Raw genomic sequence first — 24,490 nt, forward strand, 5'->3', positions numbered from 1 at the left:
AACTTCTAATGAGCGTGTGCAAAGGTCATTGTGCAGGAAGTGTGACCTCGCCTCGTGTTTGGTGAATTCTTTGCTGTTAGCTGTGTTTAGAGGTGTAAATATAATCAGGGCTGTGAAGTCGGTATAAAATAGACTGACTACTAAAATAATACATTGGGTACAGTAGCACAATGCAGGATGTGCTGTAAATGTTTTCATAAGAATTTGGGAAAGTTATGAAATGTTCTATAAATGTCTGTTCTGTTCCTGATGTAAGGATCTCTGCTTTTAGTTGAGATGAATCTGTGCTGCACTTTATGTACACGCTCAGTAGTGAGGCCGGGCTGTGGAGTTGGAGTCAGAGGTTTGGCTTACCAACTCCACAGCCCTGATTGTAATCCTGTTAGGTCCTTTTCTGATGATGACTTCCAGTTAAAGGATATTGATGACCTCTCCTTTTAGGATTAGTCATCAACTTTAGACTGCTGGGGGGTCCTGACACCCGGCTTTTCAACTGATCAGCTGTTTGCAGCTCCATCAATAGCCGGATGTAAAAAAAAAATGTATAGAGACAGAACAGCACAGCTCCATATACTGTGGCGGCTGCACTTGGGTACAGCAGTCGGCTCCCATTTACTTTAATAGAAGCTCAGCTGCAGTACTGGGGAATGGCCACTAGTGTTCAGAGCTGTGCTGTTCCAGCTTTGTACACTGTTCATCTGTTCACTACAGGAGATTGAAACAGTTGATCAATGCAGTTGTCCAACCCCTGTAAATCAGGTGCAGACTTTCAGTTGTTTCATTGGGGGAGGGGGGTCAAAACCAGGAAGTGGTAAAAATGGTTGGCAAAAGGGGTTGGCGGAGGGTGTTTTATGTAGCTGTGTCTGTGCCATATCCCACAGGAGGACAGCTGGCTTCCTGTGGCAATAACTGAGATTATTCTCCTAAGAGTTCCTTAGTGTGGTGAAATTTAATGTAAGGAGTGGTCAGAACAGAATTAAATAAAATGACACATTACATCTTAATATAAAAAAAAATAATGTACATTTCCCAGGTCCTGGCTGCTCTGCTTCAGGCTTGGGTTCTATATATGAGAGCGCCTGTGTCTGTACGTGACCCATTCTGTGTGTGATGGGGACGGACTGCTCTTTGCAATAGCGAAGCCAGCCCACATTTCGGCCTATCCATCAGCCTGCCCTCTTCACACCCTGCGTTGTGCATAGTTGGCTCAGTCCGGCCCAGCCAAGAAGTGCTTGTAAGCCGGCTTGGAGTAATGGGACATCCCCATGTGCTCTGCCATCTGGAACACTACAGAGTGCTGAATTTCTACGCGCCCAGTCATCAGAAGCAGACTGTGGAGTCGGTATAAAATGGACCGACTCAGACTCCTAAAATATATAATAAATTGGGTACAGTAGTCCAATGCAGTTTGTGGGGAATATTTTTTCATTAGAATTTGGGAAAGTTATGAAATGTCCTATTCCTGATCTAAGGGTCTAGACTTTTACCTGAGATGAATCTGTGCTACAGTAAATTTATCACTTAACCGTGAGCCATGTATGAGGGAGTCATAGTCGTGGAAATTCAGAACGTTGCTGCCTTATTCCCTTGCATGGGTGGTTTTATATACACTGCTCAAAAAAATAAAGAGAACACTCAAATAACACATCCTAGATCTGAATGAATGAAATATTCTCATTGAATACTTTGTTCTGTACAAAGTTGAATGTGCTGAGAAAAAAATCACACAAAAATCATCAATGGAAATCAAATTTATTAACCAATGGAGGCCTGGATTTGGAGTCATCCCCAAAATTAAAGTGGAAAAACACACTACAGGCTGATCCAACTTTGATGTAATGTCCTTAAAACAAGTCAAAATGAGGCTCAGTATTGTGTGTGGCCTCCATGTGCCTGTATGACCTCCCTACAACGCCTGGGCATGCTCCTGATGAGGTTGCGGATGGTCTCCTGTGGGATCTCCTCCCAGACCTGGACTAAAGCATCCACCAACTCCTGGACAGTCTGTGGTGCAACGTGACGTTGGTGGATGGAGCGAGACATGATGTCCCAGATGTGCTCAATCGGATTCAGGTCTGGGGAACGGGCGGGCCAGTCCATAGCTTCAATGCCTTCATCTTGCAGGAACTGCTGACACACTCCAGCCACATGAGGTCTGGCATTGTCCTGCATTAGGAGGAACCCAGGGCCAACCACACCAGCATATGGTCTCACAAGGGGTCTGAGGATCTCATCTCGGTACCTAATGGCAGTCAGGCTACCTCTGGCGCGAGCGCATGGAAGGCTGTGCGGCCCTCCAAAGAAATGCCACCCCACACCATTACTGACCCACTGCCAACCCGGTCATGCTTAAGGATGTTGCAGGCAGCAGATCACTCTCCACGGCGTCTCCAGACTCTGTCACGTCTGTCACATGTGCTCAGTGTGAACCTGCTTTCATCTGCGAAGAGCACAGGGCGCCAGTGGCGACTTTGCCAATCCTGGTGTTATGTGGCAAATGCCAAGCTTCCTGCACAGTGTTGGGCTATGAGCACAACCCCCATCTGTGGACGTTGGGCCCTCATACCACCCTCATGGAGTCGGTTTCTAACCGTTTGTGCAGACACCTGCACATTTGTGGCCTGCTGGAGGTCATTTTGCAGGGCTCTGTCAGTGCTCCTCCTGTTCCTCCTTACACAAAGGAGGAGGTAACGGTCCTGCTGCTGGTTGTTGCCCTCCTACGGCCCCCTTCACATCTCCTGGTATCTGCTCCATGCTCTGGCCACTGTGCTGACAGACACAGCTACCCTTATTGCCACAGCTCGCACTGATGTGCCATCCTGGATGAACTGCACTACCTGAGCAACTTCTGTGGGTTGTACTGAAGACACCGCCTCATGTTAATGTACCTCTAGGGGTGAGAGCAATGGCAAATTGAAAAAGTGACCAAAACAGCCCAAAGGGATGAGAACAGAGAAATGGTCTGTGGTCACCACCTGCAGAACCACTCCTTTATAGGGGGTATCTTGCTAATTGCCTATCATTTCTACCAGTTGTCTGTTCCATTTGCACAACAGCAGGAGAAATGGATTCACAATCAGTGTTGCTTCATAACTGGACAGGTAGATTTCACAGAAATGTTATTGAATTGGAGTTACATTGTGTTGTTTAAGTGCTCCCTTTATTTTTTTGAGCAGTGTAGATAGGTACAATTCTTGCCTAGAAAAGTGGAAAACAACTCCTTAATAAAGATGTAACATTCAAAAGACATTGAGACCGATTTATCTGCGAAGAAAAAGTAGCAACAAATTAGATTCCTGGTAACATTTTTCATAGAATTTTCTTAAATCTGCACCGTAATTTATTTGCATAAGCTTTGATGAGCAATGCTTGTCTATCCAAGAACAGAATTGGTAGTTGTGGTTTTTTTGTTTGTTTGTTTCTTTTTTTTAAATAAGATATTGCAGGTTTGTGGTAAAATCTTGTGTTGCTTCCATACCGAAAAAATCTAATTTAAAGGGAACCTGTGACTCGACTCGTGCTACCCAAATACCGGGCAGTGTGAACTGAATATAGGAATTTTCTCTGGCATTTCGGAGAAAATATAGTTTGAAAAGCCGGCCAGGGATTATGGGGGGGGGAAGAGGAGACTAGTCCAGCTCTGCCCTCGGCCGGCTTCTTCCCTCTGTGCCAGGTGATTGGCAGGTCTCTTGTATGGCATGTGAGTGCGAGATCAGTCTACCAGCTGGAGCGGGGAGAAGCGGACCAGGGGCGGCACTGGACTTGTCTTCTTTCCCTTTTTAGGCCCCGGCTGGCTTTACAAGCATGTGTTTTCTCTGAAATGCACCAGCATACCTACCGTATGTTCCGGTCCGTAGTTTTGTCATGAATTGAGTGAAGGGTTCCCTTTTGCAATACATGTGAAGAAAAGTTTTCAAAACCATAAAATTCACCCATCAAAAAATGTGTGTGTGTGTGTGTAATTATATATATATATATATATATATATATATATATATATATATATATATATATATATATATATATATATATATATATTTTATAATTTTAATTTTTTTAGTAAGGCCTTTTGCAAAAGTTCATATCCATACCATGCCTGCTTTCATCACAAATTTCAGACTTTTCAATGGCAGAAGTGTAGAAGGATGGGAGGTAGTAAAAATCCATATCGGAAGTTGAGAAGCGGCACATCTTGTGTATATTTCTTATAACTACACCCACGTGGTTGTTGCTATAAACCGATGCCGGTTTTGTCTTGGCATAAAACATAGATTGTCCAAAAGGACTGGTCAATCTCAAAATCAAATAGGTGGTGTCCAGCACCCCCCAAAAAAACAGCTCTTCACTCCACCAGTGGCCGAATGTAAACATTAAAGGGAACTGAACAGCACAGTGCGGGTCAACGTGTAGCAGTCGATGCCAAGAGCTACAGATCAGCTCCTAATCTCTTCCACTTTGGAAGCTAATAAACATGTATTCACATTAAAACATTACTGTAGTTCCATCTAAAGACAACAGAAGGACATCACCATGTGCTAAAGGACCAATCAAGTGGTAAGTTCCTTTTGTAAGTCTTGCCCTACTTCCATTCTAGAATATACAGAGCAAGGTTTAAATGTAACACATACAGTAATATGGAAAATCCTCCGGCAGTGCACAATTCTACAAGGACAGGAAGTCAAGACTGTGCTAATGGCATTTGGTCGGTCACCATGGAAATTAAAAATTCTTGGCCGGTGCCCATCTTCAGATTCTTTGTGGATCTGGATGCCTGAGGCTCAGATTTCCTAATACCTGGGAGTGCAGAGCATGAAACATTCGAAAGCTTTTTATTCAGGGGTCTTGGGTTCTACACTTTTTAGTGGATTGTTTCTAGTGGGGGATAAAGCACCTCATGGAGGGGCTCTATAAGGTGATAATTAGGACCCATGAGATGCATGTCCAGGGTAGCACACTTTTGTCTAGGCCACATTTGTGCAATACTTCTGACACTCCCGGTTTGCACAGGACTTTTTTCTAAAAAGGAGCAGACTTTACCGAGAGAAGTGTGGCTATAATTTAATCCACAAATGTGGCATAAATCTTTATCAGAAGTCTGATTTTGGAATAGATTTAATTCACTGGGTCACACAGTCCAAACATTTGCCAACTCTATTCTGTGCACCTCTTTAATAAATGTGTCGCATCTCTCTCCAGCAGACTTTAGAATCAAGACCGCAGAACTGCCGATATGTATTTATGCAAATTTAATCCTGTAAATTTACAAGAGGTATTTTTGTGCCATTTTCCTTGCGGAAACCTAGCCTTCTCAGATGTTGGAAAGGGTTAAGGATTCATGATAACTGTTTAATAACTATAAGAGCAGCCATATTGTCCTGTCAAGTAAAAGAAAATGTGACTTCAGACGTCCCCAACGCATGAGGAAAAACTAAGTGCCGTCAGTGTCTGATTTTTTTTTTTTGTTGTGTATTCACCCTTCCACCCAACCTGTTTTGTGTTTTTGTTCTCATCGGTCTACAAAGAAAAATATTGAAGCCTACTTGAACTATAATGTAATATCTGTTTTTTAAAACTGATAACACAAGAAAAATGTGAATGAGACCTTAAAACTGTCAGCAGGCTTTTGATATTGAATTGGAGATGTTGGGGCAGAGACCCTGATTCCAGTGATGTCACTTACTGTGCTGCTTGGTTTTTCTAGAATCCCTGTTTTCTCTGCTGTAGATGTAGCAGTGCTATGAATGCTGAGCTCTGTATAACCCTGCTCACGCCCCTGATTGGCAGCCTGCTACCCATCAGTGGGGGGGTGGGTTCCACTGATTAGCTGGATTGTCTTGCACATGTGTGACGCCCGGGTGGAGGAGCGAGATGGATGATAGTAATACGTCCGAGTCGGTTGGACTAGGGGGATGCCTCTCCTTCCCCCGCTCGCTAGCCCACCCTGAGAGATGGGGTACTCGGAGACGGGCCACTGTGCAAGGTGGATGTAGTCGCGGCCTAGGCCCGGTCCGTGCCCAGGGTTGTCACATTAAAAAGTTAAGGGCTAGGAGGGACGGTGAAAAGTGGTTCGAGTGGTGTGAAAGACTGCGCCACCTGTGGTTTCTGGTGATCCTCCACCAGCGCTTTCAGTCCTCTGAGGCGGGATGTAGTGGCAGCAGCAGATGGTACTATTTCCCCACAGGCGGAGCAGGGCCTCAGGGCAGAGGAAACAGGAGGATGGGGATTGTAGTGGGAGATGTGGTGCGGTGTCGCGTTGCAATAAGAAACCGGAGGCCATAGGGGTAGTCTTCCAAGATTTACTCACGGTAGAGCATGCAGCTGCAAGGCTTCTCCCTGCTCCTCGCGGCGCGCTGCGGCCACCAGGACCGGGGTTCGACAACCTCTGAGTAGTTAAGGTGATTTGGTCAGGACCCCGCACCAGAGTGTTCCTAGACTTTTCCCACTAGGTACTCTCCTGTCCATGTGTGGTACGTGTACTAAGGCTGGGTCTCCCTCTGGACTATGCACAGAACAAGGGTACGGGTGGCGACTCCTCTCCGTCTGTTACACGGTGGGATCCACTGAGCCCCTCCGGGCTTCTCCGACTAAGACTTGAAGTGACAGTCAGATATCGGGGGCCGGTACCCCTCTTGCAGCAGGAATCCCTCTGACTAGGCCAGAATAATGAGGACAGGTGGCGTATGCCGCTCCGTCTGCATCCCCCTTGGGATCCTTTTGCCTGGGGAGCTTGTCTCCTCTGCTCCCCTCCAGGCCTTCTTGGGTAGAGACAGCCGTTAACTCTTGCCCGCTCCTCGACTCAAGGCCAGAGTGCGAGGACAGTGTCCCCATCAACTGCAGGTTCACACAGAAAGCCACGTTCAGTGATGAAGATCACAATCAAAGACCATAAGCCCAAGATGGCCGTTTCTTAAGTATGAATTAAGTGTAACCTAAATGTGTGTCCTCCACCCTCACCCATTACTAGGTTCCCCCATACTTTGGTTCCCCCATCTCCGCTTATCCCGGGTGGGGCAGCACCCTGGTGCATATGAGCCCCCCCCTCAGGTGGGAGAGGTGTAGTGTTGGATGCAGAGGTGGGGTCCTGACAGTTACACCATCCTTACCTCGAAGGGGAGATGACACACCTCATTTAAGAGATGCAGTACCCCTGTGGCGACCGAACCCTCAGGGGCGCCACACACACACATCTAGTCCAGCAGTGATAATCTCCTGCTGATAAAACACTGATTGCATTGAAACTACAGCAAACTGCTGAGGTGACCTATCCCTGGAATTGGGGTCTCTGCCCCTACATTATGCTGCTCTGATTTAAATAGCAGAAATATAAAGAGATCCAGCAGAGGCCTGTGAGCATCAGTGTATGAATACCTGGAAGGCTAGTCACCTGCTATATTATTTGGCATAGTAGGGCTGATTCATCAGACAGTTTTAAATTGGAATTTTTCTGCAACATTGCTGACATTTTTTTGTTCAACTTGTTGTGGAAACATTTTGCCACTTTTGGTGTTTGTTAGCATTGGCAAGCGCCGCCAACTTTTTGATAAGTGGAGTTTTGCAGGAAGTGGGCACGGCCAAGTGAGGCAGATAAATTCATCATAATTTACACCCCAAAAGTGGCCTAAAAGAAGACCAAAATGTGCTGCAGTCCCTTACTCAATTTTATGTTTCTTACACTGTCGCACGGCAGCTGGAAGATGAGCCAAACTCTTAAGAGCCTGTGCTTCCTAATGCATTTGATGCATTTTTATTGTGGCGGACCCTTCATTAAGGTTTTTGAAAAATGGGACCAGTTTTAGGGACTCCATAGTACAGCAGTATTTTATTTTGCATAAAACTGTGTAGTTTCTTCACTCCCCTTTCTAAATTTTTGATTTTGCTTACCAGTAATTTTCTAAAGTGTCAGCGCCTGAGTTTCTGCACTGTGCTCTACATCAGCCCCATAAGCTGTATGGAGCAGCACCTCACGTGCTGGACAGCCGCCCCATGTCCTCCCACACTGCGGGACTCCGTGACTTGTCAGTCATCTGCTTATTGCCTGTCTTGTGGGTAGGAAATGCGTTTGTCTATTGGGAACAACCCCTTTAACTCAGATGAGAGATTAATAATTGCGTCTGGCTGCTTTGTCTATTCATCGTCTGCAGTTTTCTAGGTTCCACAACCTGTCTAGTGTCCACCATGCTTTACCTTGCATTTCTGCTTTGTTTGGTTGGATATGAAAATTTACTAATTTAAATAAAAAGATGCCAAACCTTTAGTGTATATCCCCGGTAGGGTGCACAGAATAATTTAATTTAGACCTACTCATAGACAGGAATTAACCTGTCATAATTTTGGTATCTGGGAGGAAACCATATTACTCAGAAGAAAGCCATGCGACTGCATGGAGCACGTAATGCCGTGTACTGATCGTCTGGTTGGGTATGAACCTAGGACCTAATTTCTGCAGGAATACAAGACACTGCTGCTGTACAATAGAAATTTTTATAGATTTGTTCTGTACAAAGTTGAATGTGCTGACAACAAAATCACACACAAATCATCAATGGATATCATATTTATTAACCAATGGAGGCCTGGATTTGGAGTCACCCCCAAAATTAAAGTGGAAAAACACACTACAGGCTGATCCAACTTTGATGTCATGTCCTTAAAACAAGTCAAAATGAGGCTCAGTATTGTGTGTGGCCTCCACGTGCCTGTATGACCTCCCTACAACGCCTGGGCATGCTCCTGATGAGGTTGCGGATAATCTCCTGTGGGATCTCCTCCCAGACCTGCACTAAAGGGCTGTCACATTGTAGAAGGATCATCTTTATTCTCATTTGCACAAGGAAAGACTAGAAGCAATGGGATGAAACTAAATGGGAGGAGACACAGATTAGATATTAGAAAAAACTTTTTGACAGTTAGGGTGATTAATGAGTGGAACAGGCTGCCACGAGAGGTGGTGAGTTCCCCTTCAATGGACGTCTTCAAACAGAGGCTGGACAGACATCTGTCTGAGATGATCTAGTGAATCCTGCTTTGAGCAGGGGGTTGGACCAGATGACCCAGGAGGTCCCTTCCAACTCTACCATTCTATGATTCTATGATTCTATGATTAAAGCATCCACCAACTCCTGGACAGTCTGTGGTGCAACGTGACGTTGGTGGATGGAGTGAGACATTATGTCCCAGATGTGCTCAATCGGATTCAGGTCTAGGGAACGGGCGGACCAGTCCATAGCTTCAATGCCTTAATCTTGCAGGAACTGCTGACACACTCCAGCCACATGAGGTCTGGCATTGTCCTGCATTAGGAGGAACCCAGGGCCAACCGCACCAGCATATGGTCTCGCAAGGGGTCTGAGGATCTCATCTCGGTACCTAATGGCAGTCAGGCTGCCTCTGGCGAGCACATGGAGGGCTGTGCGGCCCTCCAACGAAATGCCACCCCACACCATTACTGACCCACTGCCAAACCGGTCATGCTGAAGGATGTTGCCGGCAGCAGATCGCTCTCCACGGCGTCTCCAGACTCTGTCACGTGCTCAGTGTGAACCTGCTTTCATCTGTGAAGAGCACAGGGCGCCAGTGGCTACTTTGCCAATCCTGGTGTTCTGTGGCAAATGCCAAGCGTCCTGCACGGTGTTGGGCTATGAGCACAACCCCCATCTGTGGACGTCGGGCCCTCATACCACCCTCATGGAGTCAGTTTCTAACCGTTTGTGCAGACACATGCCCATTTGTGGCCTGCTGGAGGTAATTTTGCTGGGCTCTGGCAGTGCTCCTCCTGTTCCTCCTTGCACAAAGGTGGAGGTAGCGGTCCTGCTGCTGGGTTGTTGCCCTCCTACGGCCCCCTCCACGTCTCCTGGTGTACTGGCCTGTCTCCTGGTAGCGCCTCCAGCCTCTGGACACTGCTGACAGACACAGCTACCCTTATTGCCACAGCTCGCATTGATGTGCCATCCTGGATGAGCTGCACTACCTGAGGAACTTCTGTGGGTTGTAGAGTCCGTCTCATGCTATCATGAGTGTGAAAGCACAACCAACATTCAAAAGTGATCAAAACATCAGCCAGAAAGCATTGGTACTGAGATGTGGTCTCTGGTCCCCACCTGCAGAACCACTCCTTTATTGAGGGTGTCTTGATAATTGCCAATAATTTCCATCTATTGTCTATTCCATTGGCACAACAGCATGTGAAATTGATTGTCAATCAGTGTTGCTTCCTAAGTGGACAGTTTGATCTCACAGAAGTTTGATTTACTTGGAGTTATATTCTGTTGTTTAAGTGTTCCCTTTATTTTTTTGAGCATTGTGTGTATGTATCTTTCTGTTTCTCTCTTTCGGTGTCAATTCAATATTTGTATTGGATTGTTTTTTAAATGTTTCCTCATCGAGAACCCCTTTTAATATGAAAGTTGCCTTGCCAGTCAGCGGGTCACCGCAGGTCCAGCTCCTGAGATCCCTGGCAAATGGCTGATTCTGCTCTGTGAAGTTTATGCCGGCTGCTACAGAAGGAATGTTTGTCTTGCTGAAAAATGAATAGGCGTAATATTGTAACCAATTGAGACAAGCCCTGGTAAGGACAGACATAGATGAGCAGGGGTCCTCTGTTCCAAGCCCCCTATGTGCCACAAGAAGCCTCTTGTATCATGAAGCCAGGAAATTTTGGATTTCAAGTGCTGATTCCAAAGAGGGTGCGAAAAGAATCTCATCTCCTCTTCGGATCCGTTTTGGAGTCGGCAGTGCACTTGAAATCCACAATTTGCCGGCTTGATGATACAATTTATACCCCTCTGCGGAGGATGCAGCAGCTGTCAATTATGTATCATTAGTGGTTGTCATACACGGCCATATCAGGTGAGCACATTACCATTGTTCTTCAACCTCATATATTTGAAGACCCTATTGCGCTTTGCACATTTTTTTTTTTTTCACAAGAAGCCTCTTGGATCTTGCCAGCCGTGATTTGTGTGGTGAATACTTTTCTGGCAGGATCCTTCGCTCCTCTACAATGACGGCTTCCTCCACTTCTATCTTATCTGGACAGAATAGTCCTGGCTTCTTGTCCCCGTGCTAAACATTCATATTGTAAAGAGTTCTGACACTTCGTAACCTGAAAGTGGATTTCAAGACCTGGAATGGATTGAAGTTTTCATTTCATGTAAAGGATTGTGAAAACTGCCATTCCTAGATGTGAGCTTGATGGATCAGGGCTGACATTTCCTCCTTTTAAAGAGAGCCTGGTGGTTGCAGTAATGAACCGCTGCCCCCGCAGTCATCTGTGCACGCTCTGCCATATTTTGACTCTTGGAATGAGTGTCATTTAGGATTAAAAAAAAAAGTGAGTCAAATTGTGGATGAAATCGAATGCTTTTTGGTAAGATCCTGATTCTAATGTCCTGTCCTTGTCTCTGCAGCCTCTGATAACAGCCAGCGATTTCAAGAAACATGCTTTGCATTTGCATTAACACCACAACAAGTCCAGCAAATCAGCAGCTCAATGTAAGTCTCCCCCTTTCCTTTCCAATTATCAGCCTCCCTTTCTCTTTCAGCCGAGCCTCCCCTCCCCCTCCTCACGCCTCTCACTTGGCAACTGCACTCGGCCTATTGAAATCCATGTGCTTGATGGGGGCTAGAGTTACATCTGTGGCTGATGGTGAATTAAGTGTTGTATTGGCACAGAGTTTGAGGTGATGCGGGGCTGCCAGGATGGGCACCATATTCCCTTTTAGTTAACTGTTTTGTGGCACTTGGCAAAATTGTTCACATCCTATTTTCTGTATAAACAAAGAATTTTCTTTACAAAAGAACAAAAAAACAAAAACAAACTTTTACTGCACACTACTATTACTGGTGCACAATCAGCAAAAAGTCTTTATTGCAAACCACAGCCATTTTAGTGCTCAAATTTCCCCTAAAGTGACCTTTTTGTGTGTATACAATACCCCTAATTGCTTCCTGTCACAAACCTTCACTTCCGCATCTTACACAGTATGACGACGGTCCCTTCAAGGGACACTGTAGAGTCGCTCAGGATGGAAAGGACAAAGTATGATGTAAAGGACTGTATGATTAGCCTGATAATTTATACCCAAGTGGTCAGAAGAATAAATGTATTGGTGAACTCTCTGATTAGATTCATGGCAAAAGTAGAGACGTGAGAAAAGATAAAATGGTCCTCCAGTGCAAACAGTAGCACAGAGCTTGGCTTCCTTGGCCCCTTAAAGGGGTTGTCCACTACTGACAACCCCTTCTGAGAACCCAACATTTCCCCCTTAGTAAAATAACACCTATACTCTCCTCCAACCCTTTCCCTGGATGTCTTCATTTGCTGAAAGGAGACCACAGGGATTGTGTGACATAATGTCACACGATCACTGGAAGAGCCAGTGCCGACACTACAGGAACCGAATCGGAGGTGAGTATGTTTTACTGGGAGGAAAAATTAGGAATTCCGAAGGGGTTCCCTGAGTAGTGGACAGACCCTTTAAGGGGCTGTGGATGCTAAGCTCTGAGCTGCTGTTTGCCTGTTTTTTCCTCACCATCCTGGAAGATGTTGTCCAAGTAGTATACAACTATTTTAATGTTTTGACATGCTTTACTACATGCAGCTATACTTTTTCTTTGTGGCTTTAGTAGAATCTTGTATGAGGCATGTCAGTAAAAATCTTCATTGGGTTAACGGTATTCGTTACAGACAAGCTGATATGTATGTATTTTTAATTGCATTAAAGGGGATGTCTGTTTTAGGTTACCCATTCATATATACTGTATTATGGAATGCCAGGATGGTATCCCCCCTATTCAGGATCCTCCTCTCTTGGCCAGTATATAGAGCAGTTACAAAGAGCGCCTCTTGCTGTGGAGGACTTGTATTACACACGATCCTTGGTGTGAATGGGCGCATTGTGCCGCTTGCTTCATTTCTCCTGTGGTGATGCTGCAGGAAGAGTAAACCCTTTTTGGATCATTCAGACATCAGTTTTTCACGGGTATAACTCTTACCTATTCTAGTTTGTGGCTGCCCACTTGTCCGTATGTGTGTTTTCTGAACTGAATGGTCCGCGCAAAACCAGAGACTTGATATGAGAAGGTGGAGAAACCTCTATGAGGTTCTTTTTTATTTATTTATTTATTTTTTATTTCCTCCCCATCTGAGATTGATCAAAGTCTTTGATTAAAAACGCTGATGAAACGCGGCCATTTTTTTTTTTTTGTACAAGAAATAACACTGACGTCTGAATTGGCCCTTTACTGCCAGGTTTACTGCGCATCAAGGGACCCTTCTGGCAAGTAATGATTGCCCAAATCAGAAAACCTTCTTTTTTTTTTTATATATTTTTTTTTTATTTCTGTCTTTGCTTTATTTTTCAGAATCTCATAATTTTGTATCTTTTCTTCTTTGCAGGGACATCTCTGGAACAAAATGTGACTTTACAGTTCAAGTGCAGCTAAGGTGAAGCTCTGTCTATATTTTGGATCTGTCTTTAGATTCCAGTGTCTGTCTCTAATCTTGCACCTCTCCCTATAGGTTCTGTCTGTCAGAGACCAGCTGCCCACAAGAAGACCATTTCCCACCAAACCTGTGTGTAAAAGTCAATGGAAAACCCTGTAATCTGCCAGTAAGTGCAGCTTCTGCTCAGTGCTCCTTACTCCCCCTTTGTCTACCACTATTAATTTATATTCCTACTCCTGTTACAGGGTTATCTTCCGCCAACCAAAAATGGGGTTGAACCAAAGCGACCAAGCCGACCAATCAACATTACCTCACTTGTTCGTCTGTCTACAACCGTTCCGAACACCATTGTGGTGTCGTGGACAGCTGAAATTGGACGTGTAAGTTAGCAGACTTGTAATTTTTCTTTCCTAGTTGGAATATGTAGCATCACTTTTTATATATATATATATATATATATATATATATATATATATATATATATATATATATATATATATATATATATATATATATATATATATATATATATATATATATATATATATATATATCTCTATCTATATATCTATCTCTCTATCTATATATCTATCTCTCTATCTATATATCTATCTCTCTATCTATATATCTATCTCTCTATCTATATCCATATATCTATCTATATCCTTAAAAATTGGCCACTGTTTTGACAGCAGGCTGTGCAGGTCCTCAGTCTCTTTTGGAGTCGCTGCGATAGTTGGAGGGGTGGTGGGGTTTGCGTTTCCTGCTCTATAGCTGGGATTGGATGAACCACTAATTAAATTTTATAAATCTTTGATTGCTACTATCCTTTCTCACTACATAAGTAGGGATTCCTTCCTTTAATCAGGTCACTGGACTTCTGAGTTAGGCATTTGGAGACTTTAGGACTTCTTTCTGCATGCCCTGGGTACCTTTTTAAAGAGCTTTACGCCTTTTCTATTCTGTTTGGCTCCTGTCAGGGCACACAGTAGCCTGTGCCATAGTTATGTAACATAGTATTGTGCTCAAGCATTCTAATACATTACAGATTTGAAATAAATGTAAAAAAAATCCTAATGGAATTAAAAAATGTAATAGAAAAATGCAAGAAAATTTTTTTTTGCAGCCATGCATTGCTTAAAGGGATTGACTGAAGATCTAACAGGCAGGTATTTGCTAACTACTTGCCTGTTGTGCCTGGTGCCGATCTCTGCTCGCTCAGAGTGGTCATCACAGGCTCCTGTCGATGATTCAGTGGTTTCTGCTGATGTCACGTCATCACAGTAGTGGTTTCTCTTCCGCTCTACTCTGACAGTGCGTGACTGCCAGCGTCATGCTGATTGACAGCAGGCTCTCCACTGCCTAACTGCAGGGAGCCAGCTGTCCATCCAGTATGACGTCAGCAGAGTAGCCCAGAAGAAGACTAGCTGCTCTGACGTAGAGCAGCTGAATCGCCGGCAGGAGCAGTTGGTGACCACTCTGAGCCAGTGCCAAGTAGAACATTTACTTGCCTGTTTTTAGGCCCATAGTTAAAAAAAAAAAAAAAAATAGCCATGGACAACCCCTTTTAAAAACAAATCAAAATGCTGGATTTTTTTCCCCTGCATTACTACCGGAAAAGTTACATAAATTAAATGGTAACATATGTACCCTCCAACTGGCACCAGAAAAAAATACCATTTCTTTAGCATACAACGATGGCTAACCTACTCCGTGTGAGTGGAACTGCAGGTTTGTAAGGGGGGGGGGGGTCTTCTAGTCTAGACACCTGATGTTTATGCTATTTTTGCAATTTTGCTAAATTTTTTATTTTTTTTTTGTGGGAAAAAAATAAGGATTTTTCGAGAGCGAGAGAGAGACTGTTTTTGTTTTTTTTTTGTTGTTTTTTTTTTTTTAGACACGTTTGAAGTATGCTTACAAATTTTTAGATCAAATTTTTTAAAAAATGGTGTCATGCTGAAATTTGAGTATCGATTTTTGGCACCATTTGGAGGCCTGTCAAAATTACAAAAATAGATTTCCACTTGATTCTGTTGCAGGAGAATGGGCACTTGTATACTGAAAATGTGTGGACAAGCTCGACTCAATTGACCAATTGGTTCTGGAGATATTGTGGCCACCGTTTTGGGGAAAAAAGTGGTTTTGAGACAAATGCGTTAACGTTTTTCATACTGATTACATAGCACATTTACTTAGATCAATCAGCTATTCCAGGACCACAGTGACCCTTTCTTGTGCTCCTAAAAATCCTGCAGAGGTGCTCTCTCTATTTTCTGCGATGAGAGCGGTCGTCTAGAACAGAGTCAGATGAACTCTGCTCCAAGCGACTTAAACGAGTCTTGACCCAAGTGTGTGCGTACATCTCCGCTTGCTGTCCATTAGTCATTCCCATCACGACCATTACTTTAAAAATTGGAATAAACCCCTCGTTAATGAGACTTATTGCCAAAAACATATCTATGTTCACAATAGTTGCACCCAAATGAAGATATTTTGGAGAAAAACTCCAAATGAGTGAGTTGAGTGATATGATGTTTTGCTCTTCATAAATTGGCTTTATTATCTCCAATATGTTTGCAGTAAGAGGTGACTGTTATCTTTTCAGTACGTTTTCCACCGATGCCTCTTATATTTTTTTTTCGCTTTGCGAAGTCTCATGCCCATTCTTTTTTTTATGTGGCCTACACATTTTTTTTTTTCATGACAGTAGCTTCATCTTCATACGGATTCACATTTAAAACTCCTCGAATCGTTTTGCTGTCCCCTCCTCAAATTATTTTTTTGTAAAGAACTCCGTGCTTCTCCTGCGATCTCAGAAAAGACATTTCAGTGATGGCGTCTATCTTCATTTTACCCGCACTGCCTTCGTGATTTATGGAGCATGTTTCTTCGTCTTTCATAGCATTCATTGAATTGCTCAATATTATCGTCCTCCATTATTTTTTTTATTTTTTTGGCGGTTCCACACACTTTACACAACCTACTTTTAACTACAGCATTGAAAACTTTTTTTCAAATGCTTTCCAATTAGAGTAGACACACCAAATAAAGATGAGACGTGCTGAACGTCGAGGCGAGTGGACGCTAACAGTTTGTGAATTTTAAAAATGTGTGGAAGTTGATAGTCAAAAGATCATAAAGCGCGTTCACATTGTTCTAGAGAAAAAAGGATATTTTGAGGCAACCAACAATCGAGGATTCACAGTTTGCGAGTAGGGATTAGAGCTATGAACGTCTGTCTACATCCTATGTTACTCTTGCACGTCTCCATCTAGATGCTTCTCTAACCCATGTTCGCCTAATATAGAACACCTTTGCTCATGCCCTTGTGCCATTATCAGTAAGTGGCCATTAACCAACCAGTTCATAGGAATTAACTTGTTAATGTTGCCACTAGTTTCAGTTTAAGATGATTTTATGGATGAAATCTATAGAAGTCCCATTGTGATCTGTCACCTCATTGGGGTCTATTCTCACAGAAGTTCAATGTAGTGGCAGAAGAGTCTGCACAGAGCCTTACCCAGTGTAATGGATACCTAGGTTCAGTAAATGTGGGGATGACTTCACTGAACTCTGGTCTTCTTGCAGAACTTTTCCCTGGCTGTATACCTGGTGAAGCAGTTGTCTTCAGCCATCTTATTACAACGACTGCGAGCGAAAGGAATCCGTAATCCAGACCATTCCAGAGCACTCAGTAAGTGGTCACCAGCATCCTACCTTCTGCAAAGCATATTGCCCCCCCATACTGCCTTTGGTGACAGGGCCGACTAAAGATAGTTAAACATTTTTGGATAAAAATGGTCTAGACCAGATCTGTATGCAAAACAGAACGCTGTTTGTCCCTTTAGTTATATCCTCACTTTATATCTTGTGTTTGTAACTTTCTTTCTAGTTAAAGAGAAACTCACAGCTGATCCAGACAGTGAAATTGCAACCACGAGTTTACGGGTTTCTCTTCTGTGTCCGGTAAGATATAGCATGGGCCATGGGCTCTATGCTTTGTCGGCTTTGATATCCTCTTTATTAGTACAGTTGTGCACAGTGGGGGCCTGGAGCTAGGGTTAGAAGTCTGTAGTATTCACACACAGGAGGTTACTTCCAGTTTAGGACTTTACACAACTCCCCAGCATTCCACCCTCATCTGTGCCAGATCCGATTTTGTCAGGAACATATGCACCCACTGTACCCGCACTGCCTTTTACCTCTGTGTTTGCTAGCTATAAATAACAGTACAGACTTGCCCTTTCAGTCCATGTTGACAAATAACATATGTGCATAGCGTATGAATACATGCTGTACATAGCTCAGGGTCTGAGCACCAATGTAGAAGGGTCCCCTGCATGCACCCTGGCACGGCCATACAGGTGTGGGGACTGACACCTGGGAAGAAAACTAGTAAATCATGTTGTTTTTCATTCCAGCTGGGAAAGATGCGTCTGACCATCCCCTGCCGATCGCTCACCTGCTCCCACTTGCAATGTTTTGACGCCACGTTGTATATACAGATGAATGAGAAGAAGCCCACTTGGGTGTGTCCTGTGTGTGACAAGAAGGCTCCATACGAGCATCTAATCATTGATGGGTAAGTGTTTTACATCAAAATCTGATCCTTGGGATGAGACTGACACCTGTCTTGGCTAGTGAGCCATTAGAGAGGGTCAACGTGACCAATCAAGGAGCCAAAGTCACTACCTTTTCACTCATGATTATGGTACTAAAGCCAGTTTCCACACATCCATGTTTCACGGTCTAAATATGGACCGGCCATTGTTTTCCTGCCCTAAACTCCTCAACCAGTCTCGTAGGCGTACATGAGGTTGTCTAATTTGGGTCAGGAAACCCACAGCCAGCCCATAGCCAGACCATGAAACATGGATGTGCAAGACTGGGCTGAGCAACATCAGATGGCAGTGCTCTGCCATTCCCTCCCATTTAGGGTTGGTGTCCACTGAGAGATCAGCCAAGGTACTTGTGTTTTGGACGAGAAACACGCCGTCCAAAGCCTCAGATCATCACTGTCTTTATGCTATTAAACATCCGCTTTTTCGAATTCCAGTCCAATCTGATAGTTGTCTTGTCTTTTCTTGTATGCTCCCCAAGTCTATGTGAATCGCTGACAATCTGCAGTGGAGGTGTCCTCTGACACCTCACATCTAACCTCTTATAGTGAAAGATGCCAGATGTCATTGTACTCCCTGCAGCTTTTCACAGGGGCCTTGCTGTAACCCTACACCACATCTTGTATAACTGGCAGTCTACTAGGTAACTTGACACTCTGCACGTAGGGTTGCTGCCCCCATCCTCCACAACCAGATATAGACTTGCAGTTATTACTTGTGGTGTGTTATGAAGCATTGTCATTAGAGAAGGGGCTATTTTTCATGATGACTTATAAAGTTTGACACTTATCTTTGTTTTGGTCTTTAAACTGCGATCTAAGGGTAACGTGTGGAGAGTGACAAGCCAGGCATAGCATGCCAGTATGAGCAGACTTTAAACGCCTTGCATGCTCATCTGGGAAATGAAATATGCAAATTGTCTCTTCAGAGAGGAAGAGGACTTGATCTCTAGTGCCACCTATTGTATGTAGCAATCCTACAAGTCAATATTGACCCTTTTAACAAGCCGTGCAATATGACTTGGGCTAAAAGCCAAACCAGACCTCTATCCACAAGGAGAAACCTTACCCCTTAGATCCAAGTGTAGGCCTTTCACCTAGCCAAATTAGATCTCCTACTTTGCACTGACAAGGGGCAATACCCCGAAACACTGTGCCTGCAAATTGAGATTCTGGTTTGGCTTTTATCCCAAGTCATATTACAAGGCTCATTATAGGGTCGATATTGACTTTTAGGATTGCTACTTCTAATAGGTCGCACTGTACAGTTCGCACTCTTCCTCTTTGTAGAGACTATTTGTATCTTTAAACTACAAAGGATTCTCGTGTTTCTTATTTTAACTTTTATGAAAATTTTTAAATTGTTTTACCTGGTGATTATAAGGTTGTCCAGACAACAGGGGATCTTTCTTACATTTAGCAATTCTGAATATTAAAGGTGCTCTTATCCAATAAAGTTGTGGCAAATGGTTAGCATATTAAAGGGGTTGTCTGGTCCAAATCGTTAAGTCTTCAGTCACTGTGTGAATCCCCCCAGTGCACGCACTGTGCTGCGGGGATTTGCTGGTTTGAGCTGGGACTGGAGGGTATGTATGAGCTATACATACTCCTGGCCAGTGGGCGCGGCCTCGCTCCATATAAAGTGATTGCATACTTATCGATTTGGACTGGACAACCCCTTTAAAGAAGTTATCCAAATCCTTTTTTCTTTCCCCGAAACCTGTGCAAGTGTGTTATTACTGAATGCCATCGTCCCCATTTTCCAGCGACACGCCTATCGTTTTTGGGTTACGTGACAATTATTCCGAAGCTCAATGGGGCGCAATGTGAGTGTGACCCAGAAGTCACTTTTAGAATGTAAGTCCTATATGGAGCGTCAGAATGAGGCCTCAGAGCCTTGCATTGTACAAGACTTCTGGCTCTCGCATCCCAGTGAGAGTCCGAATAACACGTGACCCTAAAGAGGACTGGAGCAGCACTGGAAACCGGGGAGTCGTCAATCAATAAGTATATCAACACACTTGATCTACAGTAAAAACACATTTACACAGATTTTAAGGCAGTTTTTTTTAAAAAAATAAAAATAAAAAAAAATTGGTATGGCTTCTTTATTGGTGGAGTCTGACCTTAGTGACCCTCACCCATCCAGAGAATGATGGAGCTTGAAGGCCTTTCAGACATGTTAACCGTGACAGGTAAATGGTGGTTGAGCGTAGTTTAATGGCCTGTTTAGTCAGGCCAGCGAACACTGAACATCATGTTATTGAAAAGTCTGTTATCTCACACAACGAACAGCTGATTTGCTCGTTAGGCGATTATCGGTGTGTTTAGAGAATGCCAAGTTCTCACTTCTGCAAATAAAAAGCTTATTTGCCACAAGATTTTCCTTATAGCCTTTAGATGTGTAAAGTCTGCAGATGAAAAACCCACATCCATTTTTAGGGGTTTCTGCAGTAGAAAATCAATAACACATGTAATCTACACATGACTTCATCAAAACTTTTTTTTTTTTTTTTTTTTTGTTAAGGCTATGTGCCCACGATGCAGAAATGAAGCAGAAAATTTCTGCAGCATTTCTACATCTCCCTGGCAGAAAAAACGCATGCAGATTGTGCATGCATTTTTCCTGCAGAATACATGCGGATTCACATGCGTATCCTCATGCGTTAACGCATGTGTTTCCGCATGCGGACTGACAAGCACTTTCCAGGCGATAGCATCACTTGGAAAGTGCTTGACAACTAGGTCACACTATATAAATCCATGCAAACAGCATGGATTTATACAGTGTGACCGTAAAAATAACAAAATAAAGCTATACTTGCCTCCGATCCCCCGCCGCGTGTGCTGTCGCGCTCGTCCTGGCTTCTTCCTGGTTGCCGGGCTCTCGCGAGACAGCCTGCGGTCACATGACCGCGACGTCATCTCAGGTCCTGGAAGGTAAGCGCTGCAGGGGCCGCCACACAGGTGAATATAAACTTTATTTATTATTTTATTCTTTTTTTTACAGGTACAATGGTACCCAGGTCTGGAGGAGAGTCTCCTCTCCTCCAGAACTGGGTACCATACGCACATTGAAACGAATATTATCCGCGTGTACAAATGTACAGACACGGATATTATGCGTCTCAATGCAAGTCAATGGCGGCGCTTCCACAAAATGAATGAACATGCTGCGGATTTATGAACGCTGCAGAAACACTGCGGAAAAATCCGCAGCATGTGCATTGACATTGCGGAATGCTATTGGGGACCATGGGGTGTGGATTACCAAGCGTTTTTGATGCATTTCCGCTGCGGAAATTCCGCAGCGGAAACGCATCGTGGGCACGCAGCCTAAAAGTGAAGTCGCTGTTTTGAAAATTTCCTCATTGCCCAAAGTAGTTTTATTTAGAACATGAAATGCTAAAAAGAGAGGAAAAAGTGCAATATAGAAAACATGATAAAATAAAACACAAGTAAACTAATTGGTGCTGCAAATCTGCAACATCAAATACTCATCATGGGAACTTGGCGTAATGGCAACTTTTAGGGTGTGTGTACACAACCTGTTTAGTTTGTGGCATCTTCCAAGCGGAAGCTGGCTGAAGAATAGTCAAGGTCACATTCTTTAACCTGAAGCGGCTAAAAGATGATCAAATGAATGATCATATGAACAGCAAGTCCTTTTGACATAAAAATGCTCAAGATTGAATATATTCATTTCTAAGTTGCTTTTTCGGGCAGGATTCCTAGCGGACCGGCCTGAAAGACTGCATAAGCACATGCCTTTGTAGATGTGATGATTTAAGGCTTTTAAAGGGGACTTGACAGCAGAAATATACTACCTGAACTATGGGCAGCTTGTGTTGGGCACTGGCTTTATTTCAGCCATGTATGTTTGACTCTGAAACGCTGCAGCTTTTCAGAGAAAGACGTACTTTAAAAGTTGCTGAGACCGAGCTGCACTGTAAAAGGCAAATCCCCGGTGGCTTCCCCCTGCCCTTGAGTGATAGGTCTCTTCCTTCGTGCATGTATGTGTAGAGCCTTGTCAGTCTTTGGCAGCGGCCAGGGAGAAGCCAATCCCGCCTTTTGGACTAGTCACCCATTTGGCTCAGTCCCAGACTGCTTTTTTTTTTTTTTTTTCTCTCTAAAATGCTGCAAACCTATATGGCTGAAATCCTACGGCTAGTGCCTTGGTACGGGTAGCATAAATTCTCTGTCACACTTCCTGTAAACCACCGCTGATCGGTTGTCAGTGGTCATTTTTAGGCAGGCCTACCAAAGTTCTGTGTGCACAGCACGATTATTAAAGAAGTTATCCTGGAGTAAATAAATGTTTTTTTTTTTTTTACTATGCGCAGAAAATACAGGCAGGTAGTCGTCATCTAGTTAGTAACTACCTGCCTTTTCACTCAGAGGAGTCAACGACCGCTCCCGCTGGCGATTCAGCTGCTTCACATCAACAGAGCAGCTCTTATTCTTCTGGGCTGCTCTGTTGACTGGGTATGACTGCCAACATCATGCTGACTGACAGCTGGTTGCCCGCAGGCTTGGATAATCCATTTAATACATTAAAGGGGTTGTCCACTACTCTGACAACTGCCTTCTTAATCTATAGGTTTCCACTTTTTAAAATAACTATATTCACTTCCTGTGCCGGCGCTCTTACTGCGGTGTTAGCACAGTCTCGCCTGTAGATCGCGTAAGAGTGTGATGGCCACATTATTTGCATGACAATCAACAGCTGCTTTCTCCCCGCCTTCAGATGTATCACAAGCGTCTGGAGGAAAAGAGAAGCCGCGCTCACTTCCTCTGGATGTAAGCGATTTGTCCGAAGGCAAGTGAAGCGGCTGCTAATTGGTTTGTGTGACGTCACATTGTTATGTGATCACTGGGAGAGACCGTGCCAACAGCGCCGTCACTGGTGGTGTGTGTAAGTGTTCTTATTTTAAAAGGGGGAAACCTATGAATTGAGAAGAGTTGTCTGAGTAGTGGACAGCCCCTTTAATGCATGGATAAAAATTCATGCACCCAATAAATGAGCGTACTGCTCGTTTGTCAGGAGATTGCAGTCCTGTTTTTAGATGTGCTGATGGTTGCAGCTAGGTTTCCTCTGAGCACTTGTTTGTTTGCTTAAGGGGCTGTAAATCAGCCCTTCTCCTCTTATCCTCTGGATTAGATTGGGTCCCAGAGGTCATAAATCATAATCCTAAAGTGATTGTATACGCTAGTGACATGCCAGCACTCTATATGATTGAAAGATAGGAGTATGAAATTAGAAGAAAACGTGTCGCAGTGACTGTAGTGCGTTCAGCTTTCTAATGAGGTTCGAGATGCATATTTATTTTAAACAGAACAAAAAGCTTAGAAAATGTATGAAGTTATTGGGAACCTAAATGAGCCTGTACCCAGGGGGCTCGCAATCTAATTTCCCTAGCTCGCATCTCTTTACACTAGGGCCACAGAAGCTGGTTAATTTGAAACAATATATTAATGGCGTGTGTGATGTAAATTTCAGTTTCCCTACGAATTCTGCCACTAAGAAACCTGCTGCTTAAAATCTAGTGTTTTTATATGTAAAGAAGATTATGGCATTCTCTCCTTATATTCTTAGCTTATTCATGGAGATCCTAAAGTGTTGCACAGACTGTGATGAGATCCAGTTCAAAGAAGATGGTTCCTGGTCCCCTATGCGGGCAAAGAAAGACGTGCAGGAAGTCACCACCTCCCTGAATGGAGTAGACAGTGAGTACTTGGGGCTTTCCTTCTACGGTCATTAATCATTTACAGATTTTTTTCCAAACAAACATAAATGCATAAAGAGCTTAAAGGGAATCTTTCTGTAGGATTGCCCATCCTAAGCTGTCTAAATGGGCATGAAGGTCTTAAGAAGCTGAATAACCTGATACCTTAATATCTGCGACCTGATATATTCTTTCCAAGAAATCAAATATATATATATATATATATATATATATATATATATATATATATATATATATATATATATATATATATATATATATATATATATATATATATATATATATATATATATATACAGTACAGACCAAAAGTTTGGACACGCCTTCTCATTTAAAGATTTTTCTGTATTTTCATGATTATGAAGATTGTACATTCACACTGAGGGCATCAAAACTATGCATTAACACATGTGGAATTATATACTTAACAAAAAAGTGTGAAACAACTGAAAATATGTCTTATATTCTAGGTTCTTCAAAGTAGCCACCTCTTGCTTTGATGACTGCTTTGCACACTCTTGGCATTCTCTTGATGAGCTTCAAGAGGTAGTCACCGGAAATGGTCTTCCAATAATCTTGAAGGAGTTCCCAGAGACGCTTAGCACTTGTTGGCCCTTTTGCCTTCACTCTGCGGTCCAGCTCACCCCAAACCATCTCAATTGGGTTCAGGTCTGGTGACTG

General features: G+C 43.5%; 1 protein-coding gene across 4 annotated transcripts in view; it reads left to right on the forward strand.

The window, feature by feature from the left end:
- PIAS1 (protein inhibitor of activated STAT 1) overlaps positions 1-24,490 on the forward strand; it is a 60,324-nt gene that overhangs the window by 28,086 nt on the left and 7,748 nt on the right. For all 4 annotated transcript variants that reach the window (XM_073653463.1, XM_073653465.1, XM_073653466.1 and 1 more), the window contains 8 exons: positions 11,406-11,490; positions 13,397-13,444; positions 13,520-13,610; positions 13,690-13,824; positions 17,033-17,138; positions 17,337-17,410; positions 17,866-18,026; positions 23,659-23,789. In XM_073653463.1, coding sequence (XP_073509564.1) covers positions 11,406-11,490; positions 13,397-13,444; positions 13,520-13,610; positions 13,690-13,824; positions 17,033-17,138; positions 17,337-17,410; positions 17,866-18,026; positions 23,659-23,789 — 831 coding nt within the window. The remainder of the gene's footprint in view (positions 1-11,405; positions 11,491-13,396; positions 13,445-13,519; positions 13,611-13,689; positions 13,825-17,032; positions 17,139-17,336; positions 17,411-17,865; positions 18,027-23,658; positions 23,790-24,490) is intronic.

The sequence above is a fragment of the Phyllobates terribilis genome, unplaced genomic scaffold (genome assembly GCF_046119375.1).
Source record: "Phyllobates terribilis strain yellow unplaced genomic scaffold, ASM4611937v1 Scaffold_11__3_contigs__length_659146591, whole genome shotgun sequence".
Taxonomy (NCBI): Eukaryota; Metazoa; Chordata; class Amphibia; order Anura; family Dendrobatidae; genus Phyllobates; species Phyllobates terribilis.